General features: G+C 44.2%; 1 protein-coding gene across 1 annotated transcript in view; it reads right to left on the bottom strand.

Moving 5' to 3' along the window:
• SLC4A1 (solute carrier family 4 member 1 (Diego blood group)) overlaps positions 1-24,741 on the bottom strand; it is an 85,858-nt gene that overhangs the window by 39,420 nt on the left and 21,697 nt on the right. The window contains exon 4 of the mRNA XM_089674513.1: positions 481-560. Within this exon, the coding sequence (XP_089530639.1) occupies positions 481-560 (80 nt within the window). The remainder of the gene's footprint in view (positions 1-480; positions 561-24,741) is intronic.

The raw sequence follows: 24,741 nt of genomic DNA, 5'->3' as shown, positions 1-24,741 counted from the left end.
CTTTTGGACTCATATTGGTAATCCACGGTGTGCTGGTGACATTCTCCTTTGCTGATTCTGTTCGGTTCCAGCCGACAGTTGCTCTATAGCAGCCATTCTCAACCAGGGTTTCTCCAGAAGTTTCTAGGAATTCCTTGAGCTGTGGCTGACTGACTTACCTTCCGATGGTGCCTGCATAATTCTTGGTCCATTGCCACTTGGCAGATCTTTTTAACTGTCAGAGGCAATCTTCCAACCTCCCCCCCTCCCCCATGAATTAATTTCATTTTAAAATGGATTCCCTTATTTTGGAGTGAAATTCCCCTTGGTGTATTACTGTGATAGGAGCATTGGATTGTAAGCCCCTCTGGGCAGGGACTAGTATAAATGGCCTATGTAAAGATCTGTGAAATTTGGTATGAAAAAAATCAGTATGTTTATTCATTCAATCAGTCTTCATATAGAGTTTAATATATATTAAAAAGCTGAGAAGGAACCTACCTCTTCCACTCCAGTTTTGGGTGGGATGAACGATGGAGTTTCAGGAGGGAATGAAGGGGCAGGGGTCTCTTGGAATGGATCTACAACATAAAGAGACAAGAATAAGTCCATACTGCATAACAAAAGCCATTACAAATATTATATGTATGTACAGATCTAAGCTTTGATGAAACTAGAAAGATTGTCTTTATGTAAAAGCTACATTTCAGATTCAACCATGCATTATTATATAGATCAAGCAATTATTGAAGGGTCAATCCAAATGTGAGTTGGACCCATAGAGTTAATTCACCCTTTAGCTTCATTTATCTCACACATTGACAATACATATTGCTATTTCCAGGCAATTTTTTCCAGGCTACGACTAAAAAAATTACCGTGTAGTTTAGGGTAACATACTACCAAAAGCTATTACAAAAAAGAAAAAGCGTAAGAACTGTTGGTGGAAGGTGATCCTTATCCTTTTATTCGTTTTAGGTTTAAAACCTAGTTGAAAGTGGTTGCAATTGCCTGAAAAATCCCTTACTCCTCTGCAACCCCAGTCTGGGAGTCTCATTCTTCCAGCAGCATTCTCCATCGAAAAAGGTGACTTAAACTATTGCAACAAGAAGAGTCAAACTTCCATTTGATGGACATAACGGACTGGTAGAATTATGAATTGATATGGAATCACCTAGCTGCTAAAAGCTTTGAGAAAGATGCAGTCAAAATACTAGTATCTGCCCAAAATTCCAATAATGATTTGGGGTGTATTGGTTCTTTAAATCAGCTTTTCTCAACCATTTACCCCAGAGAAACTCTTGAAATAATTTTTAGATTTCAGGTCAATGGGAAGAATTCCCCCCCTTTACAGTGTTAGTCACAATGCCACCCTTACCAACAGCTAAAAAGATCATTGATGGTCTTTGCCAACTGGCATTGGACTCTCCAGGCACCACCTGATGAAAAGTGAATCAGCTACAGTTCAAGGAACCCTAATAACCTTTGAATGAACCCTAGGGTTGCATGAAACCCTGGTTGAAAATAACTGCTTTAATGGGTAGGTCCACCCAAATTAATATTTCAGTGTGTGGTGGATGCTTGTGACAGTTTCTTAGATGTCTCAGGGATTCTCTATGAGTTTCTGGGTCTGCAAAGCTGCTATGACTATTATGTTGGGCTCCAACCCTTTCTGTTGGATTATTATTGGAGATTGTAACAGGAGGAGCTGGAACACACAAAAACGGAAGGGTACATCAAATGTACCAGCACAACAGAGTCAGGAATTATAACAGGGGGACCTCAGTGTTGGAGTTTACAAGACCAGGGATGGACTGACCATTTGGAAACTCGGGCACTGCCCGAGGGCCCAGGGTCAGTAGGGGGCCCCATGAGATGCCCCTAGTACCTTTTTCATAGGCTTTTTTGAGTTTGGGCAAGGACACAGGGGCCCCATTATCCCCTATTGCCCGGGGGTCCATGAGTTGTCAGTCCGCCCCTGTACAAGACATATAAGAAGCCAAAGGCTGACTCATCCCATCAGGCTCATCCTATATGGAGGAATTAGAACACACTAAGGTGGGTGGGAACATGGAAAATTCCACAACGGCCTTGGAAAAAGCCAAGAACCTTTAGCAAGAAACTAGATGCTCATCCAGCCCACCATAGTCAGCATATACCTCTAATATCACTTGTGTTGGCCACAGATAGCAATCACTGCATGAGTTTCATAAAAGAATGACTGATCATTGCAAGAACTGCCTAACTTGCAGCATCTTATTCTTTTACTTATCTTTTTTCTATGTATGTATGATTTAATAATCACTGTTCAACATGTAGGAAAATATCTAATAAGCTATCACAACATATATACTGTATCATAAATAGTAATTTAGGAGGCTTTTAAATGTCACAATAGCATAATAATTAAAGAGTAAGAACACAAAAGAAATTAGAAGTAAATCGTATTTTATTTTTCTAAGAAGTGACTAAATATAAATAGTAATCATTTTGTCAAACACTTATCATTGTGTAAAATGCCATTGTTTTGGGGTTTATAGGAGGAAAATCCAGAGACTTGCCCCCCCCCCCAATATGATTGCTCAGAGGTGTGTCTAAGAAAATAGGTATCTTCATCCATGGAGGAGGGAACGTGACATCACTGTGGATGCTGCTAATAAGCATGGGAACAGAATAAGAGGAGGCAGTCTCAAGCTCTTCTTATTTATACACTGCTCAAAGAACTAAAGGAAAACTTTGAAAACTCATCAGATCTCAATGGGGAAAGATATCATGATGGATATCTATACTGATATGGATTGGGTAATGTGTTAGGAACGTAAGGATGCCCCATCGCTTGATGGAAATGAAAATGATCAACCTACAGAGGACTGAATTCAAAGACACCCCTGAAAGTCAAAGTGAAAAAAGTAATTGCCTGTCTCCTTGAATCTCCTCCATGCTCTTGAGACTGGGATGCAGCAGGTCCTACAGAGATGTATTGCAGGTAAAGCAGCTCATATGCAGCTTTTTGAATGCATTTAAGCAACACTGCATTCAAATACAAAACACCCATGTATACAAGCCAAAAGTGGCCTCTTCTGTGTCCTCCAGTAACGGTATGTGAATCTCTTTAACCACTCGTCCTCCACAGGGTTTAACCCCCTTCCTGACCAGGCCATTGTTTGCGATACAGCACTGCGTTACTCTAACTGACAATTGTGCGGTCATGCAACACTGTACATAAATTAAATGTATGTCCTTTTTTCCCACAAATTGAGCTTTCTTTTGGTGGTATTTGATCACCTCTGTGTTTTTTATTTTTTTCGCTATAAACAAAAAAAGACCCCAATATTTTTGACTTTTTGCTACATACCTACATAACATATCCAGTAAAAAAATTTAAAAAAATCCTGACAGAGACTGGGGTTACTTGTGGTCCACCCTGCCGAAAACAGGAGGACCCCTTTCTTCAGGAGGACTGCCGAAGCAAGGCCTACCCTAGTACTAGGTGGGACTCCCCATAGGATGGGAAGAACCAAAAACCATGTGCTTTCTCCCCAAGACTTTCAGGGCAAGTCCGAGGACCTACACCCTACTAGATGGGGTGAGCAAAGTGCAAACATGCTGGCCAAAAAGTGCAAAAGACATGCACACAAATAAAAAATGGAAAGGAAAGGGATTAATACATAGGCAGGCTCTTTGGAAAGGTATAACATTCCTCCGATGCTAGCCAAAAGGCCCAGTTTTCCTTATTATTCCTACTGATAACTCAGCATTGTGGATTTTCTCTTACTTTCAGTCCTGGTCACAATGGCCATCAGTACAAATGGAGAAGATGAAGCTTGCTAACAATGACATGGACAGCAATAAGAACCCAATGGATGTTCTAACCCTGCTCCACTATAGCCGAACTAAAACAGAAATGTTTTGGCTATACATGCAATTTAAGCCATTGGTGGAAACAGCTTTTTGGAATGACTAGGTAGATGTCCACTAGTTCTGTAAATTTATGTATTTGGCTTGCAGAACAGTACACATCCTAAAATACCTTTCCTTTATAAAATGTTTTATACAGTGTAAATAGTTCAGAGTTTGATAAAGTTCTTGAGCTCAGTGTAGCATGAAAAACGAACACACTTAGGTTTTATTTTTAGTACTGTTGTGATGTGACCTTGTAGACCAACAGTAAGTCATTCTCCTGTAGTGCAAGGACCTCATGGGTGTAGCTCCTCTGTGCTATCTTGAAAAATATCACTGAACCTTATGGCATCTCCTAGTATTACTGGCCATCTCCAACTAGACAGCTATGTGCACAGCATATAGTAATGCCTTTACCTGCCAAAAGATCGCAAAAGCATTGTCCACTAATGACCACCGTCCAATGACCACCTACTCTTGATGTGCTATATAGAGGGATCTGTAGTTCTACACTACTCCATTTTCTGATTGTACGTGGGACACCTACCATAAACTGGTGTTTGACAACTCAATATATCAACAATATTTGCTTCCACCCACATATCCATTTATCTATCTATCTATCTATCTATCTATCTTCCAAAACAATGGAAAAGCAGTGTCCACCAATGATCAATGTTAAATGACCACCTACCCGTGATGTGCTATATAGAAGAATCCAGGGGTGTATTTACCACAAGGCAAACAAGGCAGTTGCCTAGGGTGGCATTTTTCAGGGGGGGGCAGTGGCATTTTTCAGGGGGGCAGCAGCATTTTTCAGGGGGGCAGTGCCATCCCCTGAAAGAAGGAAAGGAAGAAGGGACACGCGCAGCACGGGGACCAGGTGGGATCTGAGAGAGGCTGCGGGCTGCTTGATGGTGTATGCAGAGCCTGACTCTTGTTCCCAGGGAGCTGTGAAGGTGGGTGTCTTATCTCTTGCCAGGGTGGGGGGGGGGTTTGCCAGTGTTTGGGGGTGGTGTTGTGGAAGGCTCTCTCAGGTGGGGGTGGGTGGGGGACTGGGGTGTTGTTGGTCAATGTCAGGCTCTCTTCGTGGGGAAGAGGGGTGTTGGCTGGTGTCAGGGTCTCTCCATGGGGGTTGTGTTGCCTAGGAAAGCACAAAACTTAAATACACCACTGGAAGAATCTACAGTTCTATACTACTCCTTCTTTTGATTGTGCTTGGTATACCTACCATAAGCTGGTTTTTGACAACTCAATGTAATGACATGATTTGCTTCTACCCACATATCAATTTGCTGTCTATCTATCTATCTATCTATCTATCTATCTATCTATCTATCTATCTAAAAACTGTAAGCAGTGTCCACCAATGACAATGACAAATGTCTGATGACCACTTTCCCATGATGTGCTATACAGAAGGATCTGCAGTTCTACTTGGGATACCTACCACAAGCTGGTGTTTGACAACTCAATGTAATGACAAGCTTTAATGCCACTCACATATTTTATTTATTTATTTTAGGTACTTATATAGCGCCGTCAATTTATGCAGCACTTTTATATATATATATATATATATATATATATATATATATATATATATATATATATATTGTACATTCACATCAGTCCCTAACCCTCAAGGGGCGTACAATCTATGGTCCCTAACTCACATTCATACATACACATACTAGGGACAATTTAGACAGTAGCCAATTAACCTACCAGCATGTCTTTGGAGTTATCCATTTGCCTGTCTATCTATCTATCTATCTATCTATCTACCATCCATCCACCCATCTCTCTCTAGAGCTGATGCCTTAAAACTAGAGAAAAGAAGGTTTCATCATTCATTTTAGTGAAATATTGTACAAGGATTCTCATTTGTTCATCTAGGCAAGAACTATTTTTTTGCTCTTTTTTCTTCAGTTTAAAAAAATCAGACCCTTGGGGTTTTTTTTTCTTTTTACTAAAGCTGGAGAGTGCAAAATCAAGCTTACTTCTGCATAGAAACCAAACATCTTCTAGCCAAAGCCAAAGCTTAATTGAACAAGATGAGGTTAGAAGCTGATTGGTTTCTATGCAGAATTGAATCTGAATTTGCATTCTCCAGCTTTAGTAAAACCACCCCTTGGTGTCTAAAATTCAGACAAATCCTCAATAAAGTGCTTTAATTTAAAGTGCAGGTAAATGACTTTAGAATCAAATATTTTACTAAAAAGTTTTGTATTCCTTCTTTTTTTAATTAATTTCATTAATAAATTGGTTGTAATTATCAAAAAGGTAATTAGAATACTAATATCTTCAAAACAAAGACAATCTTTACGCCTCTAAAAATTGCCAAGTGCTCTCTCACTTTAAAGGCTGATGTCCACTTAGACATTGGCACAACTGCACAAAAAATGACAGACCCATAAAAAGTGGAAGGAAAGAGCAAAAAGAAAATTGCCTTCACTAATTCTGAAGGAAGGTAGGAAAAAATAAGACGAAAAAGATAAATAATACAATGGAAACAGATAGACATCTCACCTGTTCAATGCCCTCCGAAGAGATAAGACGGAGATGACAGGGTGACACTTCACACCCTTTATTGGAGGACACCCCATGTTTTCCCTGATGCTGGCCAATCACCTGCCGTTCCTAAGTTGTACCAATAACCATGATATGGTGCCATTCAGCCAATCTATGTTTACACTAAATTACTCAGCAGTTTACCATTGCTGACTGTAAACAGCTTTAGTAAAGTGGATCTGTTTTGCCTTGTTTAACTCTTCCACAGTTCACATTATTTCTTAAGAAGTTAAGCCTACTGAATGAATTGTATAATTTTTAGTACTTGCTGCTATATGAAAAAGATTTCCAAAAAACGTTGGGACAAAGTTATACATCTCCTTATATAATGAAGAATTAATTCAAGGGATACCAAAAACTTATACTTCATCCAGGGCTCATTTTCCCATTAACACATGTTAACGCATGTATAATGATTAGCCATTGCTTTAAATGATGCTCTTTTACATCTTTTGGATGAATTGATGCGTCTTGTCCACTTTTGCTGCATTAATGCACGTTATAGGGCCTCTTGATGATAATGTTTGTAGATGATGCATTTAAAAAAAAAAAATTATATATATATATATATATATATATATATATATACATATACACACACATAAACGTGTGAATCCAGAAGGTATGAATCCAGCCTTAGGAATGAAGACTAAACCCCAGGCAGCATCTTAAATTTTGTATGAAGTCCAGAGCAGACCCTCCTAGCTATAGAGGTTCTGGCTATACCCCATGCCCTTACTGTATTCTCAATATAGTCTGCTAGATAAAAAAAATCCAACAGGTAGTAGCATGACCCAAATTTTTTAAATATATGGAAAAAGGTCAGGAACATTTACTTAGACATCGCACCATTTGAGTCCCCAAGAGATATAACAAAGCAGGACCTACAAGCATCTGCTCAGAAGCAAAATTTAGATTTTATGAGGACTGATCCTTCAAGGAAGATGACTAGACTGGAGATTATGTATGGGGCCCAAGGCGAGGAAGCAGCTTTGTCCCTCCTCCCATCCCTTTGATTAACATTGGTAAGGTTTGCAACTGGCACGACGATCTGTACTGGGACTCTAGGTTCCTGCCTAGGTTGCCTACTGGATGATCCAGCTCTGGATTAGTCAAAGTAATATTTCGGCACCATCATACGGAAAACTGTGACGTAAACATGAGAACGGCAGATATACCATGAGCGTCAGCCTGAAATATTTTTTCCCATTGGCTATTATTCAGTGCTGAGATACTCTGGAGCCAAGCATTGTAGCCTGAGGAGTATTATTATTATTATTATTACTACGAGTTTATATAGCGCCAAAGGGTTTGCTCAGCGCTGTACAATAGGGGGGACAATACATGGCACAGTACAACAACAACAAACAATGTACGAGGGGTAAGAGGGCCCTACTCTTACGAGCTTACAATCTAGGAGGGAGGGGGTAAAAGGTACAGTAGGAAGTGGCTGAGGGGGATGAAGTGGTGGGAGGAATGAGGGAGGATGGCCGTTAGGTGAGGGTGGGGTAGGCTTCCCTGAAGAGATGGGTTTTGAGGGAGCGCCTGAATGTGAATAGGGAAGGCGACAGTCTGATGGATTGGGGCAGTGAGTTCCAGAGGATGGGGGAGGACCTGGAGAAGTCCTGCAGTCGTGCATGGGAGGAGGAGACCAGGGAGCAGGATAGAAGGAGGTCCTGTGAGGAGCGAAGGGTACGGGTAGGGTGGTACTTGGTGATAAGGTTGGTGAGGTAGTCAGGGGCAGTGTTGTGAACAGCTTTGTAGGTCAGGGTTAGGAGTTTAAATTTGATGCGTTGGGCAATCGGGAGCCAGTGGAGGGAGAGGCAGAGGGGGGTGGCAGAGGTGGAGCGGGTGGTGAGGTGGATGAGTCTGGCAGCTGAGTTCAGGATGGTCTGGAGCGGGGAGAGCCTGCACTTGGGTAGGCCAGTGAGGAGGGAGTTGCAGTAGTCAAGGCGTGAGATGATGAGGGAGTGTACTAGAAGTTTGGTGGTGTCTGGGGTGAGGAAGGAGCGTATCTTGGCAATGTTGCGAAGATGGAGCCTGCATGTGTTTGTGAGTGATTTGACATGCAGTTGGAGGGAGAGGTTCGCGTCAAGAATGACGCCAAGGACTTTGGCTTGTGGGGCGGAAGTGATAGTGGAGTTGTTGGTGATGATGGATAGGATGGGGGGGGGGGGTGTTGGCAGGGGGAAAGACGAGAAGCTCGGTTTTGGAGAGGTTGAGCTTGAGGAAGTGTAGCGACATCCAGTCTGAGATGTCATTTAGGAGGTGAGTGATGCGGGCGGAGATAGTGGGGGTGAGGTGAGGGGTGGAGAGGTAGATTTGGGTGTCGTCAGCATAGAGGTGATAGTTGAAGCCGTGAGATTGTATGAGTTTGCCCAGGGAGGAGGTGTAGATGGAGAAGAGAAGGGGTCCAAGGACAGAGCCTTGGGGGACCCCAACAGAGAGGGGGAGGGAGGGGGAGGTGGCACCATTGTAGGTGACACTGAAGGAGCGTCGGGATAGGTAGGATGAGAACCAAGAGAGAGCAGTATCTCCGATGCCAAGGGAGAGTAGTTTATTAAGGAGGAGGGGGTGGTCAACTGTGTCGAAGGCTGCAGAGAGGTCCAGGAGAAGGAGGACAGAGTAGTCGCCCTTGGCTTTCGCGTTGAGTAGGTCGTTAGTGATTTTGAGGAGGGCAGTTTCAGTGGAGTGTAGGGGACGGAAGCCGGACTGTAGAGGGTCAAGGAGGTTATTGTCTGTAAGGTGGGAGCTTAGGCGATTGTAGACTAAGCGTTCAAGGAGCTTGGAGGTGAGTGGTAGCAGGGAGATGGGTCTGAGGTTATTGGGGTCCGCGGGATCCAGGGAGGGCTTTTTGAGGATGGGGGTAATATGCGAGTGCTTTAGGGGGGAGGGGAATACGCCAGTAGAGAGGGAGAGATTGAAGATGTGGGTGAGGGAGCGGATGAGGGAAGAGGGGGGTGACCGGAGGAGTTGAGAGGGGATAGGGTCCAGGGGGCAGGTAGTGAGGCGGGCTTTTGAGAGGACTTTGGCGACTTCCTCAGTATGGAGGCATGCTCTGTACGGTGTTTATAGGTTAAAAACAGCAATATCCTTGGAAATGGCAATAACACATGTTGGGCCCATAAAGCATTCGGATCTGTAAGTATATTAGAAAGAGCAAGTGTATAGCTGACAAGTGTCCCACTTTCTTCAGGTATCACCCCATTCTGCAAATTTTCCAGTAGCCATGGGACAGCACACAAGTTGCCATTGGAGGATGCTTACAATAGAGCTATTATGCCCTACTGTGGAAAATTTTCATCAAATTTTTCCTGCCATGTGGTTATGAGTGTCAACTTCATGAGCTTTACTCTTACAAATGCCCACCATTTTTGGCAGCCAATACCAGCTATTAATTGGAAACAGAACATCAGAGGTTACAGGGCAATACAGTGGGTTTGAAATTCTAAGTAATAGAGGCTGGTTCACAAAGCAAAATGAATGCTAGTGAATAAGGAGGAGCTGTGTTTACCGTAAATGCTTAATCACGTGATAGAAAAAATTCTGTTTTTTACAGTCCCTTGCTCATGGTTGAGTATTCAAAGGGAATACAGTTTCAGCTTATTCCATATCATTCATTTTACAAACTGAACATTGACTTGCCTAGGTAATTCCACTCCATTATGTGTCAGTGTGTCACACCAGTGTACACAAAACACAGGTGTCTGCAGACCTGACACACAATGGATTTCTTTCTAGAACATGATTGGAGGATGACTATAGCTTCACCTTATCCATTAATATTCACTCTGCAAGGTGAGCAGCCCATACTAAACTCAGCTCCAATTAGTTATGCAGAAGCCTCTGTTTCTGAGAGATTTAGGTCTTTCACATGGGTGGGTCATAGACTGCTGCTGCCACCCATCTAAAGTCTACAGCTGGAGGAGACATAATTTAATGTTGAGTTCTAACACACATTTGGCCATTCAAGTCAATGGGGTCATGCAGCAACAAAAGTCAAAGTCTTGGCTCGGAGTTGCCTCATTAAAAATTGCCAGGATCCCCTCCTGAATGCCTGACAGTGGCTTCTTAGTTGCACTCAGAAAAGCGATCTATCATAAATCTGTTTTCAGAACTTGGGCTAGTGTGAACCTAGCCTAGGAGGACCTCTGACAGCTGATGATGGCATCCTTTAAATGGAACTACCCTCAAGGCTTTTTTTTCTGGTTTTGAATAGTGTATTGAGGGGTTGGACTCTTTGTTAGATCTTTATTTCTGTCAGTGACCTTATTGGCAAGACTCCTACTCATGATATACCATGGTGACCACTGTTACCCAGAAAGAAATTGAGGCAAAAGCCACCGCGATATACCATGGTGACCACTGTTACTCAGACAGAAATTGAGGCAAAAGCCACCGCGATATACCATGGTGACCACTGTTACCCAGACAGAAAATGAGGCAAAAGCCACCACGATATACCATGGTGACCACTGTTACCCAAACAGAAGTTGAGGCAAAAGCCACTGCGATATACCATGGTGATCACTGTTACCCAAACAGAAGTTGAGGCAAAAGCCACTGCGATATACCATGGTGACCACTGTTATCCAGACAGAAGTTGAGTCAAATGCTAAAAATGTATAGCATCCTAAAAATTAAAACCTAAGAAAAAGTAGATGTGAGGCATTGGACTTGGATCCTTTACCCGGTAAAATAGGAGTATTAGTTGGGCTTGATGACTTAACCTTGGCAGCTCTACCATAAAAGCATAGGAACCCCCAGAGGCAATGGCCTCCTAACTGAGAAATCCAAGTGAAATTGTTAAAAAAGAGCAAAGGGCTGTAGTCCTATAAGTTCTTAATCATTTGTGGTTGATGGAAATAAGACAACAGGAAGATAAATGGTAGCCAACATGTTTAGGGGGCCAGCAATCCACCTTCATCACTGCTTTGTAAGTAAAGGAGCATTGGGAGATGCAATAGACGAGATACTCGTGCATGTGCAAGAGCAAATGTTACATTCAGTGAAATTGACATGTCAAGATGAACACTAGATCCAGAGATATAGGGAAGAAAATGTATATGGAAATCTTAACCTTACTGAAGCCACCTATTCTATGAAAGGACCATTTGGAAGATGTGAGGGTGGGACCAAGTATCCAAGATTGGGATATAACCTCACTTTACCATACAGTGGGGCAAAAAAGTATTTAGTCAGCCACTAATTGTGCAAGTTCTCCCACTTAAAAAGATGAGAGAGGCCTGTAATTGGCATCATAGGTAGACCTCAACTATGAGAGACAAAATGAGAAAACAAATCCAGACAATCACATTGGCTGATTTGGAAAGAATTTATTTGTAAATTATGGTGGAAAATAAGTATTTGGTCAATATGAAAAGTTCATCTCAATACTTTGTTATATATCCTTTGTTGGCAATGACAGAGGTCAAACGTTTCCTGTAAGTCTTCACAAGGTTGGCACACACTGTTGCTGGTATGTTGGCCCATTCCTCCATGCAGATCTCCTCTAGAGCAGTGATGTTTTGGGGCTGTCGCTGGGCAACACGGACCTTCAACTCTCTCCAAAGGTTTTCTATGGGGTTGAGATCTGGAGACTGGCTAGGCCACTCCAGGACCTTGAAATGCTTCTTACGAAGCCACTCCTTTGTTGCCCAGGCGGTATGTTTGGGATCATTGTCATGTTGGAAGACCCAGCCATGTTTCATCTTCAATGCCCTTGCTGATGGAAGGAGGTTTGCACTCAAAATCTCACGATACATGGCCCCATTCATTCTTTCCTGTACATGGATCAGTCGTCCTGGTCCCTTTGCGGAGAAACAGCCCCAAAGCATGATGTTGCCACCCCCATGCTTCACAGTAGGTATGGTGTTCTTTGGATGCAACTCAGCATTCTCTCTCCTCCAAACACGACGAGTTGTGTTTCTACCAAACAGTTCTATTTTGGTTTCATCTGACCATATGACATTCTCCCAATCCTCTTCTGGATCATCCAAATGCTCTCTAGCAAACTTCAGACGGGCCCGGACATGTACTGGCTTAAGCAGGGGGACACGTCTGGCACTGCAGGATCTGAGTCCCTGGCGGCGTAGTGTGTTACTGATGGTAGCCTTTGTTACGTTGGTCCCAGCTCTCTGCAGGTCATTCACTAGGTCCCCCCGTGTGGTCCTGGGATTTTTGCTCACCGTTCTTGTGATCATTTTGACCCCACGGGGTGAGATCTTGCGTGGAGCCCCAGATCGAGGGAGATTATCAGTGGTCTTGTATGTCTTTCATTTTCTAATTATTGCTCCCACAGTTGATTTGTTCACACCAAGCTGTTTGCCTATTGCAGATTCAGTCTTCCCAGCCTGGTGCAGGTCTACAATTTTGTTTCTGGTGTCCTTCGACAGCTCTTTGGTCTTCACCATAGTGGAGTTTGGAGTGTGACTGTTTGAGGTTGTGGACAGGTGTCTTTTATACTGATAACAAGTTCAAACAGGCGCCATTGATACAGGTAATGAGTGCAGGACAGAGGAGCCTCTTAAAGAAGAAGGTACAGGTCTGTGAGAGCCAGAAATCTTGCTTGTTTGTAGGTGACCAAATACTTATTTTCCACCATAATTTGCAAATAAATTCTTTCCAAATCAGCCAATGTGATTGTCTGGATTTTTTTTCTCATTTTGTCTCTCATAGTTGAGGTCTACCTATGATGCCAATTACAGGCCTCTCTCATCTTTTTAAGTGGGAGAACTTGTACAATTGGTGGCTGACTAAATACTTTTTTGCCCCACTGTATCTCTAACCTACTGATTATGTTGATATATGTTTTTCACCTCAAGGTCACCTCTGCATAACCCCCCGGTTCACATCGGTGTGGGTGGTGCCGCAGCGGATCCGCACGAAAATCCGTGCAGCCGCACCACCCACACAGAGAATTGAGGACTCGCGGGCGGGTGCCATTAGTTCTAATGGCACGCCGCCTGCACTGGGAAACACAACCGTACTGGGAACCAAGGTTTCCGTGCGGGCTGTGTTTTCCAAAGTAGTGCAGGGACTTCTTTCCTGCGTGTCACGGGCACGGGAGTCCATTCAAGTAAATGGGCGCTCGTGCCCGAACAAAACGCGGCCCGAACGCCCACATAGGTGTGAACCGGGGGTTAATGTGTTCTCCATACTCTCATTGTGAATTGCCCAAATGTGTAGCAGGTTCTCTTTAAGGATAGGTGTGGGTAAAAGCTATATTACACATGCTCCATACATGCGCTGCGTTTTGAAAACGCTGGTAACGTTAGCTGTGTAAGGTCACATTAAAAACGTGAGTTTTTCAGCTTGTTCTTAGCGTTTTTGCATTAGCGTTTAGCAGCGTTTTGCCGCATTTAACTGCATTTTCCCGAGTTTGCATTTTTTAGCGTTCTTTTTTTACAAAAAAAATGTTTTGGGGGGGTCAAAAAAAGTCCAAAAACGCCAGTGTGTGGCGGTTTACTGCGTTTTATTGCATTTTTCAGAGTTAGATCGTTTTTACAGCTAGAAACCCACTAGTCCTGAGTTTTTTTTCCAGCCAAAAAAACGTCCCTGACAAAAAACATTGATTAGTCTAGGTGTACATGGACACATAGGAGAACATGCTGGGGGGTTTACTGTCTGTAGAAAAAAACATCAAAAATCAAAAACAGCTGCTGTAAAAAATGTCCCGTGTGCATGAGGAATTACACATCTGCTGCAGGTCATCACTATTTTAGGTTACAGGTGGCTAAGGCTGGCCATACATTATACAATTTTCTTGAGAATGTTGCTTTAGATTTACCAAAAACCATGTAATAGGAGGTCAGACCTGAACAACACTTTCAATTGTATCCAATTAGGCGGGCCCTTGCACTACATAGTTGAAGGTAAATCTAAAGGAAATGGGGCAGAAAATGGACACAAAATTGTATAGTGTATGGCCAGCCTTAGACTGGCCATACATTATACAATTTTCTTGAGAATTTTGCTTTAGATTTACCAAAAACCATATAATAGCAGGTCAAACCAAGGCTGGCCATACACCATACCATTTTCTGTCCAATGTCTGCCCAATTTCCTTTAGATTTACCTTCAACTATGTAACACAAGGGCCTGCCTAATTGGATACAATTGAAAGTGTTGTTAGGTTTGACCTCCTATTATATGGTTTTTGGTAACTCTAAAGCAATTTTATAAAGAAAATTGTATAGTGTATGGCCAGTCTTAAACAGCACTTTCAATTGTATCCAGTTAGGCACTACATGGTTGATAGTAAGGCTGGCCATACATTATACAATTTTCTTGAGAAATTTGCTTTAGATTCACCAAAAACCATATTATATGAGGTCAAACCTAAACAACACTTTCAATTGTATCCAATTAGGCCGGCCCTTGTGCTACATAGTTGAAGGTACATCTAAAGGAAATTGGGCAGAAACTGAACAGAAAATTGGAAGACAATTGTATAGTGTATGGCCAGCCGTAATCTAAAGGAAATTGGGCAGAAATTGGACAGAAAAATGTATAGTGTATGACCAGGCTAAGTAGCAGAGAATCATTTATGGGATTCAGGGCCTCACAGTTATGCCAACGCATTTGATAGGATGGATCAGGGGCTGACTGACCATTTGGAAACTCGGGCGCTGCCCGAGGGCCCGGGGTCGGTAGGGGGCCCCATGAAATGCCCCTGGTACCTTTTTTATAGGCTTTTTTGAGTTTGGACAAGGACACAGGGGCCCCATGACCCCCTATTGCCCAGGGGCCCCATGAGTTGTCGGTCCGCCCCGGATGGGATTACTAGTGCAAGGAGCATGCTGACAGAAAGAGAGAGCAGAGTGACCAAAAGATATTCTCATCAGTGTCCTGCATCTCTTTTTTCACTGTCCAATGACAGTTTGGGAGAGGGGCAAGACCTGTACATGTTATCAGGGGCGGACTGACCATTTGGAAACTCGGACACTGCCCGAGGGCCTGGGGTCAGTAGGGGGCCCCATGAGATGCCCCTGGTACCTTATTCATAGGCTTTTTTGAGTTTGGGCAAGGACACAGGGGCCCCATGATCCCCTATTGAGGGCCCGGGGTCAGTAGGGGGCCCCATGAGATGCCCCTGGTACCTTTTTCATAGGCTTTTTTGAGTTTGGGCAAGGACACAGGGGCCCCATGATCCCCTATTGCCCGGGGGCCCCATGAGTTGTCAGTCCACCCCTGCCTGTTACTAAACTGCAGCAGAAAATAAAAATCAGGTCTTCTGCCCTGCCAGACAGGCCTGTGCTATATGGCAGAGATGTGTAAATAGCAGGACTGGATTGACAATAATACACATCCCTTGGAATATAAAGCCACTCCCCTATGTGGATTTCATCTGTGTATTTAGGTGCTCAGTTTTAAAAATCCTTTGTATCTGCTACCTAATTATCCGTGTATCTTAGTAAAATCGTTTTTGTATGAACCGTTTTGTAAGGTACAATAAGCTCATTTAGACTGATCCACTTTGGGAAAAGGAAACAGCGGAGGGGATGCATACCTGGCTTCATGGTTGTTAACAGGTCATATTATATAGATTTGCCTGGAGGAGCCCTTGATGAGTGAATGCGGGAGAGCCTGCATAGCTGATGACTTCACCTGAGCTCTGACTTGGATATCCATTACACTTGACCTGCTAGCAGATCCCACAACAGGCTTTAAATCACTGGAGGTTTGTGTATGTACTACGCTCTATAAACATGCTTTGTGTATAGGTATACAGTATGTCATTGGGGATGCAGGGGTGGACTGACAACTCATGGGGCCCCCGGGCAATAGGGGATCATGGGGCCCCTGTGTCCTTGCCCAAACTCAAAAAAGCCTATGAAAAAAGGTACCAACACTCCCATTCCTGAGAAGTTGATCATAAGATTGGATTTTCAGGATGGATATGGCCATAGATGGATTGAAATTAGGCAAGTCCCTGCTGAACTGTCTGAATTTTGCTCCATCTATGGCCAGCTTAAGTGTTGGCCAGACAGGGTTGTACACAGGGGCAGACTGACAACTCATGGGGCCCCCGGGCAATAGGGGATCATGGGGCCCCTGTGTCCTTGCCCAAACTCAAAAAAGCATATGAAAAAGGTACCAGGGGCATCTCATGGGGCCCTCTACTGACCCCCAGGCAGTGCCTGAGTTTCCAAATGGTCAGTCCGCCCCTGAGTGCAAAAATAATAGCGGAGTGTCCCTGCAGAAAGCTCTGCTATTATATTTGACATTTAAAAGTATTGCAGTTGCAACATTGTATCTATTTGTATCCGAGTAGAAGCATCTGTATCCGAAATGGATGCAAATAGATACAATGTTGCAACTTTTTCTTCTTATTATTCATATTCTATTTCTTCTTTTAAATGTCAAATATAGCGGAGCTCTCTGCAGGGACACCGCTATTATATTAATTGCCGGCCGTAGACGGGACGAAAATCAGCCGACTTTTTTTGATTGAACGACCAATTTTTTTTTTTTTTTTTTTTTTTTTTTTCTAAAAAAAAAACATCCGGTTTTCTCCCCGTCTATTGCCCACACTCAAAAAAGCCTATTAAAAAGGTACCAGGGGCATTTCATGGGGCCCCCTAATGACCCCGGGCCCTCGGGCAGTGCTCAAGTGCTTGAATGGTCAGTCCGCCCCTGAATCCCATAAATGATTCTCTGCTACTTAGCCTGGCCATACACTGTACAATTTTCTGCCCAATTTCCTTTAGATTTACCTTCAACTATGTAACACAAGGGCACGCCTAACTGGATACAACTGAAAGTGTTGTTTAGGTTTGACCTCATATTATATGGTTTTAGTAAATCTAAAGCAAAATTCTCAAGAAAATTGTATAATGTATGGCCAGCCCAGGGGCGGACTGACCATTTGGAAAGTCGGGCACTGCCCGAGGGCCCGGGGTCAGTAGGGGGCCCCATGAGATGCCCCTGGTACACTTTTTTTTTTTTTATAGGCTTTTTTGAGTTTGGGCAAGGATACAGGGGCCCCATGATCCCCTATTGCCCGGGGGCCCCATGAGTTGTCAGTCCGCCCCTGGGCCAGCCTAAGGGCAAGGTAGATTTAAAAAGTAAAGCTGGCCATACACATATAGATTTTCGGATAAGAATATTCGTACAAAAAAGTTGTACGGAAATTCTTTGAATGGACAAATGTCGTCCAAAAATTATCCTTTTTTTTTTTTTAACATTCGACTTTAAAATGAATGTGATTTCTGAATGATCACCACATACACCGGCCAAAAATTCTTTGATCGAGGAAAGTTTTTCCTTCCTTCTCTTTTGAATTTTCCTGTCACTGCAGTTGAAAACAAACATCGATTTGACCCCACGAATGATTAGAAAATCAAACGAATATTCTTGAGATGAAAATTGTCGAATGAAAATCTACACGTGTATGGTCAGCTCTATGGTGAAGATTTTGATTGGGGCTTGGACTCCTGGGTTGCTGTGGCTGCCATCATTTTTCATCATTTTTTGCTGTTTTGTAAAATGATGGGGAGGTATGAATTGCCTAATAGGTAGTAAATGACTGTGATGGGAAATATTAATAGGCAGGGGTGGACTGACCACTTGGGCGCTCAGGCACTGCCCGAGGGCCCAGGATCAGTAGGGGGCCCCATGAGATGCCCCAGTACCTTTTCATAGGCTTTTTTGGGTGTGGTTTGAGTTTGGGCAAGGACACAGGGGCCCCATGAACCCCTATTGCCCGGGGGCCCCATGAGTTGTCAGTCCGCCCTGTTAATAGGAGCCATGTGCTATGAATGGCACTCCATGTATCGCTTCTGTTTGTCCAACAGTGAATGATGGTGGTTGATCTGGGGTGAAGCAGGGGTGTATTTGCCTAGGGCGGCATTTTTTAGGGGGGCAGTACTGCCCCCCAGAAGAAGGAATATATGTGGCATGGGGACCAGGTGGGAACTGAGAGGGGCTGCTTGATGGTGTATGCAGTCCCGACTGTCATTCCCAGGGCTCTCTTGGGTGGGGGAAGGGATGGGGTAGGGGTATCGATGGTCACTGTCAGGCTCCCATGGGGGGGTCTGGTGTTAGGCTCTCTCCGCTGGGGAGGGTGTCTGATTTCTGTGTTGCCTAAAAACCTAAATACACCACTGGGGTGAAGGTGTCATTGGTGATCATTTGGTAGCATTCAGACCTGGTTCACATCTGGTGCCGCTGTGGATCCGCATGAAAATCCGCGCAGCCGCACCACCCGCAAAGAAGAATGTGGACCCGCAGGTGGGTGCCAATAGTTTTAATGGCACACCGCCCACACTGGAAAACGCAACTGTACTGGGAAACGAGGTCCCCGTGCGGGCTGCATTTTCAGAAGAAGTGCAGGGACGTCTTCCCTGCGGGGCACGGGAGTCCACTCAAATAAATGAGCTCTCGTGCCCACGCAAAACGCAGCCCGCACGGCGCATTTATGTGAACCAGGGGTCAGGCAGATGTAAACGTTAATCAAATGATGTGTAGTTTGCTAAAGCACTGTTTATGCTACGCAACTGCAATGGGTTTTTTTTTTTTTTTTTATACAATTCTTGGGTTCACATTTTTGTATCCTCTGTTGCATCACAGTGCTGCTGATCACCTATAGCCTCTTTGCAGCCACTTCTTGCCTACATGCACTCCAGCAATAGCTATGAGGCTCCTGGTTTCCTGAAAGTGACAACAAGGGAGCACGGCTGTGCAATGAATGTTGAAATGGCCATTTGTACTTTCCATGGCAAGCCCATATAAGACCCTGGTCGCACTTGATGTGACTTTCAAATCGCATGCCAAGTCACACCCTGTTGTCCGCAATTACATCGCTCGTATTGGTGCTTGGTCGGATTTATTTATTTCAGGTACTTATATAGGGCCGTCAATTTACGCAGCGCTTTACATATATATATTACATTCACATCAGTCCCTAACCCTCAAGGGGCGTACAATCTACGGTCCCTAACTCACATTCATACATACACATACTAGGGACAATTTAGACAGGATCCAATTCACCTACCAGCATGTCTTTGGAGTGTGGGAGGAAACCGGAGTAAACCCATGCAGGCACAGGGAGAACATGCAAACTCCAGGCAGGTGGTGCCGTGGTTGGGATTCGAACCAATGACTCTAGTACTGCCAGGCGGAAGTGCTAACCATTTAGCCACTGTGATGCCCACGATTTCTAAAGTAGTGTTTGCACTATGTGTGGTGCAATTCGCATAGACATCTATGTCACATGTCTTGCAAATCGCACCTGAAATCGGCATGCCCACCGACTTTGAAATCGTGCGACTTCGCTGTAAGTCACACAATTTCAAAGTGGGGCTTGATGTGACCGGGGTGTAATAGGGTAACGGTGCAGGAGATCTGTAAGGGACCGGGACAAGCATCCTCACCAGTAATGAGCTCAGGTGGGTTCGGATACAAGTCTGAACCTACTTGAGTTATCCAGCCAAGCAGCTGTCAAAGCCTACAGCCAATCATCACTTTTCTTGATCCTCAGAAGCAAGTATAAAGGCCCCTTGCATATGTGTGGCTGTGGAGCAAGAATGGCTTCACTGCCTATGATTGGCTGTCAGCCCCCCTCCCCAGCAGCAGACGGGTGTTGACATGCCACAGCCACGTTACTTTGCTTCAGATCCACGGCAAAAAAACATTCCCTCTGTCTCATTCAAACAAATGGGGCTGCAACTGTGCAGATGCAGCATTTATGGAGTTAAAAAGGTGACATTTCGCCTCCTGTCAAAAGTGATCCAACTGTGGATTGCTTTTCAGAGATGCAGCAAACTTGCCAAATGTCTAAACCTAGCCTCAAGGAGCTTAACCACTTCCAGTCCGGACACTTTCACCGCCTTCCTGCCCAGGCCGATTTTCAGCTTTCAGCATTATCACACTTTGAATGACAGTTGCGCGGTCATGCAACACTGTACCCATATGAATATTTTTTTTGAGACATATAAAGCTTTATTTTAGTGGTATTTATTCACCCCGGGATTTTTAATTTTTTTGCTATTTAAATGAAAGTCCAAAAGTTTTGAAAAAAAGTGTTTTTCAAATAATTCATCATAAATCTTGGCCAAAATTTATTCCGTTATCTTTTTAGTAAAAAAAAAAACACAAATTAGTTTATAACCAAAAATCATTTGTAAACTTTTTTTTTTTACTTTTTTAAAAAAAAATTATATTTTTTTTTCTTTTTTTTTTTTTCAGTACAGTGTCACCATGGTGACACTGTACTACTTGTGGGGTGTGATGAAGATTTTTTTTTTTTTTTTACAGTGATTGCTTTTACACCCATAAAGGCTGTAAAAGCAGTCATTTCTCTCTAGCTGCATTCTTACAGCCATTGAGAACTACTGAGTGAGCTGTGATTGGTCACAGCTTGTCACATCCTACAAGGCTGTTGTGATCATTCACAGATTTCACACGTAGTAAGCAATGATGTCACAAGTGACATCTTGCTTACTACTCTGCATATGATCACTGGTTGGCCAATCAGTGATCACATGATCGGGACCTCACACAGAGGTCCCGTCCGACGATCGGTGTTCCACTGTGTCCGGAGGACACAGCAGGCACCGGATCGCGGTGCTGCGCGCTCCAAGGGAGCGCACACAACTAGAAAATGCGGGTGCCGTTTATGAACGGTAACCCGCTCCTAGAGTGACACCGTCCTGCCGTTTAAAAACAGTAGGCGGACGGCAAGTGGTTAAAATCTAAGGCCCCTTTCTCCATTTCATACTAGGGCTAATTTACCTCCGGTTCACGTATGAGCGGGCTGTGTTTTGCACGGGCCCAAGAGCCCATTCATTTGAATGGACACCCGTGCCCTGGGACACGCAGGGAAGAAGTCCCTGCACTTCTTTGGAAACCGCAGCCCGAGGTTCCCAGTACGGTTGCGATTTCCAGTGCAGGAGGCGTGCCGTTAGAATTTATGGCACCCGCTCACAGGTGTCGCATTGCTCTGTGTGGGTGGTGCGGCTGCAGGTATTTTTGTGCGGGTCCACACCACATATGTGAACCTAGCCTTAGACAAGAGCCAATGAACCTACCAGCATGTCTTTGAGTGTGGGAGGAAACACATGCAAGGGCAGAGAGACTCTATTGTGATGGTGTCCTGGTTGGAATTTGAAATCAGGATCCCAGTGCTGCAAGGCAGATGTCTCCGCCACTAAGCTATTGTCTATTTCTATTAGAAGTGATTGCTGGTGCTGATTGCAAAGACCCTGGACAAAACGGTTCTAAAAATGCACAAGAGAACAAAGCACATTTTGCTGTTTTGTTTTTTTGGGGGTTTTTTTTGTCTTTGGCCATACTTATTCTAGAGAAGTGTTTGTAGAGTGCTGGAGCCTAGTGTAAAGAATGATCTGCAGGCAGGGCTGTGGATAAGGGGGTACTACCAGTCCTCCTGTATGGGGCCCAGACCAGCAGGGGGGTCCAGGCCACTGGGTGAATCGGATGTAGACAGGGAGGGTGATCAGCATGGCATGGGGGAAAGTACTGGAACCGATCCCCTGTATGGCTCTCTGCAGCAGCTGAAAGCTGGCTTCTTCTGCTCTCCCTCCCACTGGCTTTCAGCTGTTGCAGAGAAAGTCATACAGGGGATCAGTTCCAGTAACTGCCCCTCCCCACAACCACACCCTGTGCACCATATATTTCCCCCAGCTGCCCAGACCCCCCTCTCATGTGACCCCCACTGTGCTGCCAATTTTCCTCCTCGCCTTTCCACCGGCAACTGCAAGCACACGATAGGATCCTTTAGCATGGAGAGTGATTGGTACTGATCACTCACTGTGTTCAGTCATAACTGAAGCATAGTAAACTGTTTTTTTTTGTTTTTTTGTTTTTTTTGGGGGGGGGGGGGGGGTCTGCCAAGTTGGCTATATAGGGCCACATAGTTTCTAACAGCAGTTTCTAACTAGGGTCAGTTCTCTGTAAAACAAATGAACCCATCATACGTCAAAAAGGGAGAGCATCAACTGAGTTAAAAGGTCCAGTTGACCTTTATTAATCAGAGTTGGAGTCACAGAACCTGTCGGAGATCGTCGCGCCGCTGGGCTCGGTGCAGGCGCAGTACACCTCCCTGTACGCGGGCGCCGGGACTTGGCCGACCGCGGCAACCAGGTTCGCGCATGCGCAGTAGAGACCACGGGCGCGCGCCTGGCACCAATGACAGCGCAGGGCGGGATATTTAAACGGCCCTGAGCTGTCATTCAGTGCCTTTTGGTCTCTTGTATCCTGTGAACCTGTGAACCTGTCTAAAGTAAGTTGCTGACCCGGATTGTGCCCTGACCTTGCTGTTTTCTCCTGTTCTTGACCTTTGCTTGCCTGACCTCTCTCCTGAATGCCCCCTATTGGATCTGACCTGCTGTTGCTGACTTGGCGTGTGACCCGACTATTCTTTGCCCGCTGCTCTGTACCGCACCGTCCCCATAGTTACCGACCCGGCTTGTATGACCTTGCACTTGCTCAGCCATCCATCCATCCATCCGTCCCTCTCAACGGGGTCTCAAGACCTCCTCATACCTGGCTCTCTCCCGTGGGAGCCCCTGGTGAATACCCCTACCACTGACGGGTGTCCTCAGTAGTCACGACCTGGTCCTGGGGTACTCCAAGTCCATCCCCACCATCAGGGGCCCTGGTGAACAAGTACCCTGGGGCTTAGACTCCGTGCGCTGGGAACATCCGATCAGTGGAGTGCTAGTGGTACCGCCGGGCGGTCCCTTACAGAACCGGTCAATGTGTTTGGGGGCTCACCAGTCCTTCTTCATCAGGGCTTGTATTTGTAGTATAAATGACTAAGTAGCTTACTGGGCTGGATGAAATGGTTAAAAAGAAGTCCCACTCCAGTACCTTACCTAGTCTGTTATTCTACAAGTCTTGATGAAGGGGACTGGTGAGCCCCTGAAACATGTTGACTGCTATTGTGACTCTCCCCCGGGGGAAAAAAAAAATTTGACCTATTAAACTTTGTTGGTGTTCTCACTTCCTAACTGTCCATCTTATTCTTGACATTTTCATTCATTGTTCTGAAATTCACTGCATTATAAGACCTTATAATACTAATCCGTGATGATATATAAAGTTTATCCTATACTGAGATTTTACAAAAATTGCTGTGTGTTGTGCTTTATTCTGGAATGATGTGGCTGATCTTTCGTCCCTTCTATGGATAATTTTTTCGCAGGGATGTACCCAGGGGCGGACTGACAACTCATGGGGCCTTCGGGCAATAGGGGATCATGGGGCCCCTGTGTCCTTGGCCAAACTCAAAAAAGCCTTGGGAAAAAGGTACCAGGGACATCTCATGGGGCCCCCTACTGACCCCAGGCCCTCGGGCAGTGCCCAAGTTTCCAAATGGTCAGTCTGCCCCTGGACATACCATGTTTTTATGTCACATTGGCCATAGAAACAAGTTAGAATAGGTATTACTCTATCCATTAAACTAAATTTATGTATAACTTTTTTTTTTTTTTATATATAAATATTTTTTTATTATTATTTGCACAGATGCACATACTAATGCATAATACTGTATCTTAACATGCGGTAGTTACTGATACAGGTTAGGCTGTTTTAGACCTGCTTATGTCAAAACTTAATCCCATGATAAATTGATATCAAATGTCACAGAGATTATCAAGAAGTTTTGATTGGGTTTCTAATAAGCAGATTTTTACACCTGACTGAGATTCTGGACTGTATGTTGGTAGCTACATACTTAGGCTTTTACGAAATCGTCCTCCCCGCCCTTCATCCTTCTGCCTCCTCTTTTCCAGATTATACAAGTCTCGGATCCCCCAATTTGTCGCCTGTCTGAAAAACAGACATGCAGGAGGAGAGTGGCAGTATTATAATACTGATAATCTTTGCTTTATCAATCAAAAAAAAATCTATAGCTGCTCTACTTCAGATTAACAAAAATAATTTGAAAAAAATGTTTTTTTACAAAGGCCAGTTACTAAAGGTCAGTCTGTTAAAGAAGAATGTTGTTTATGTATGGCTGCCAATGTACAAAGCAGCCAGTCAGCGGTTGTGCCTAATGAACATTAGACAATGGAGGTGAGCATCTAGTTGACTGATATATGGATGACTACCTTGGTGCCCAGGAGCAACAAGTACCCACTACACTGTAAACCAAATATGCTTGGATGGTCCCTTATGCTTAGTGGTGGCATTGCCATTAAGGTTCAACCTGGAGGGACATGAGTCCCATAGACCTTATTATGCAGGGCCAGAATTCAAATATGCCTGAATGGTCCCTTATGTTAAGTGGTGGTTTTGCCATTAAGATGCAACCTGGTG

This window comes from Staurois parvus, unplaced genomic scaffold, assembly GCF_062004578.1.
Source record: "Staurois parvus isolate SC_StPar_1 unplaced genomic scaffold, SC_StPar_1.0 ptg000151l, whole genome shotgun sequence".
Taxonomy (NCBI): Eukaryota; Metazoa; Chordata; class Amphibia; order Anura; family Ranidae; genus Staurois; species Staurois parvus.
The sequence above is the reverse complement of the archived record's forward strand: the minus strand, read 5'-3'. Positions and strand labels throughout refer to the sequence as shown.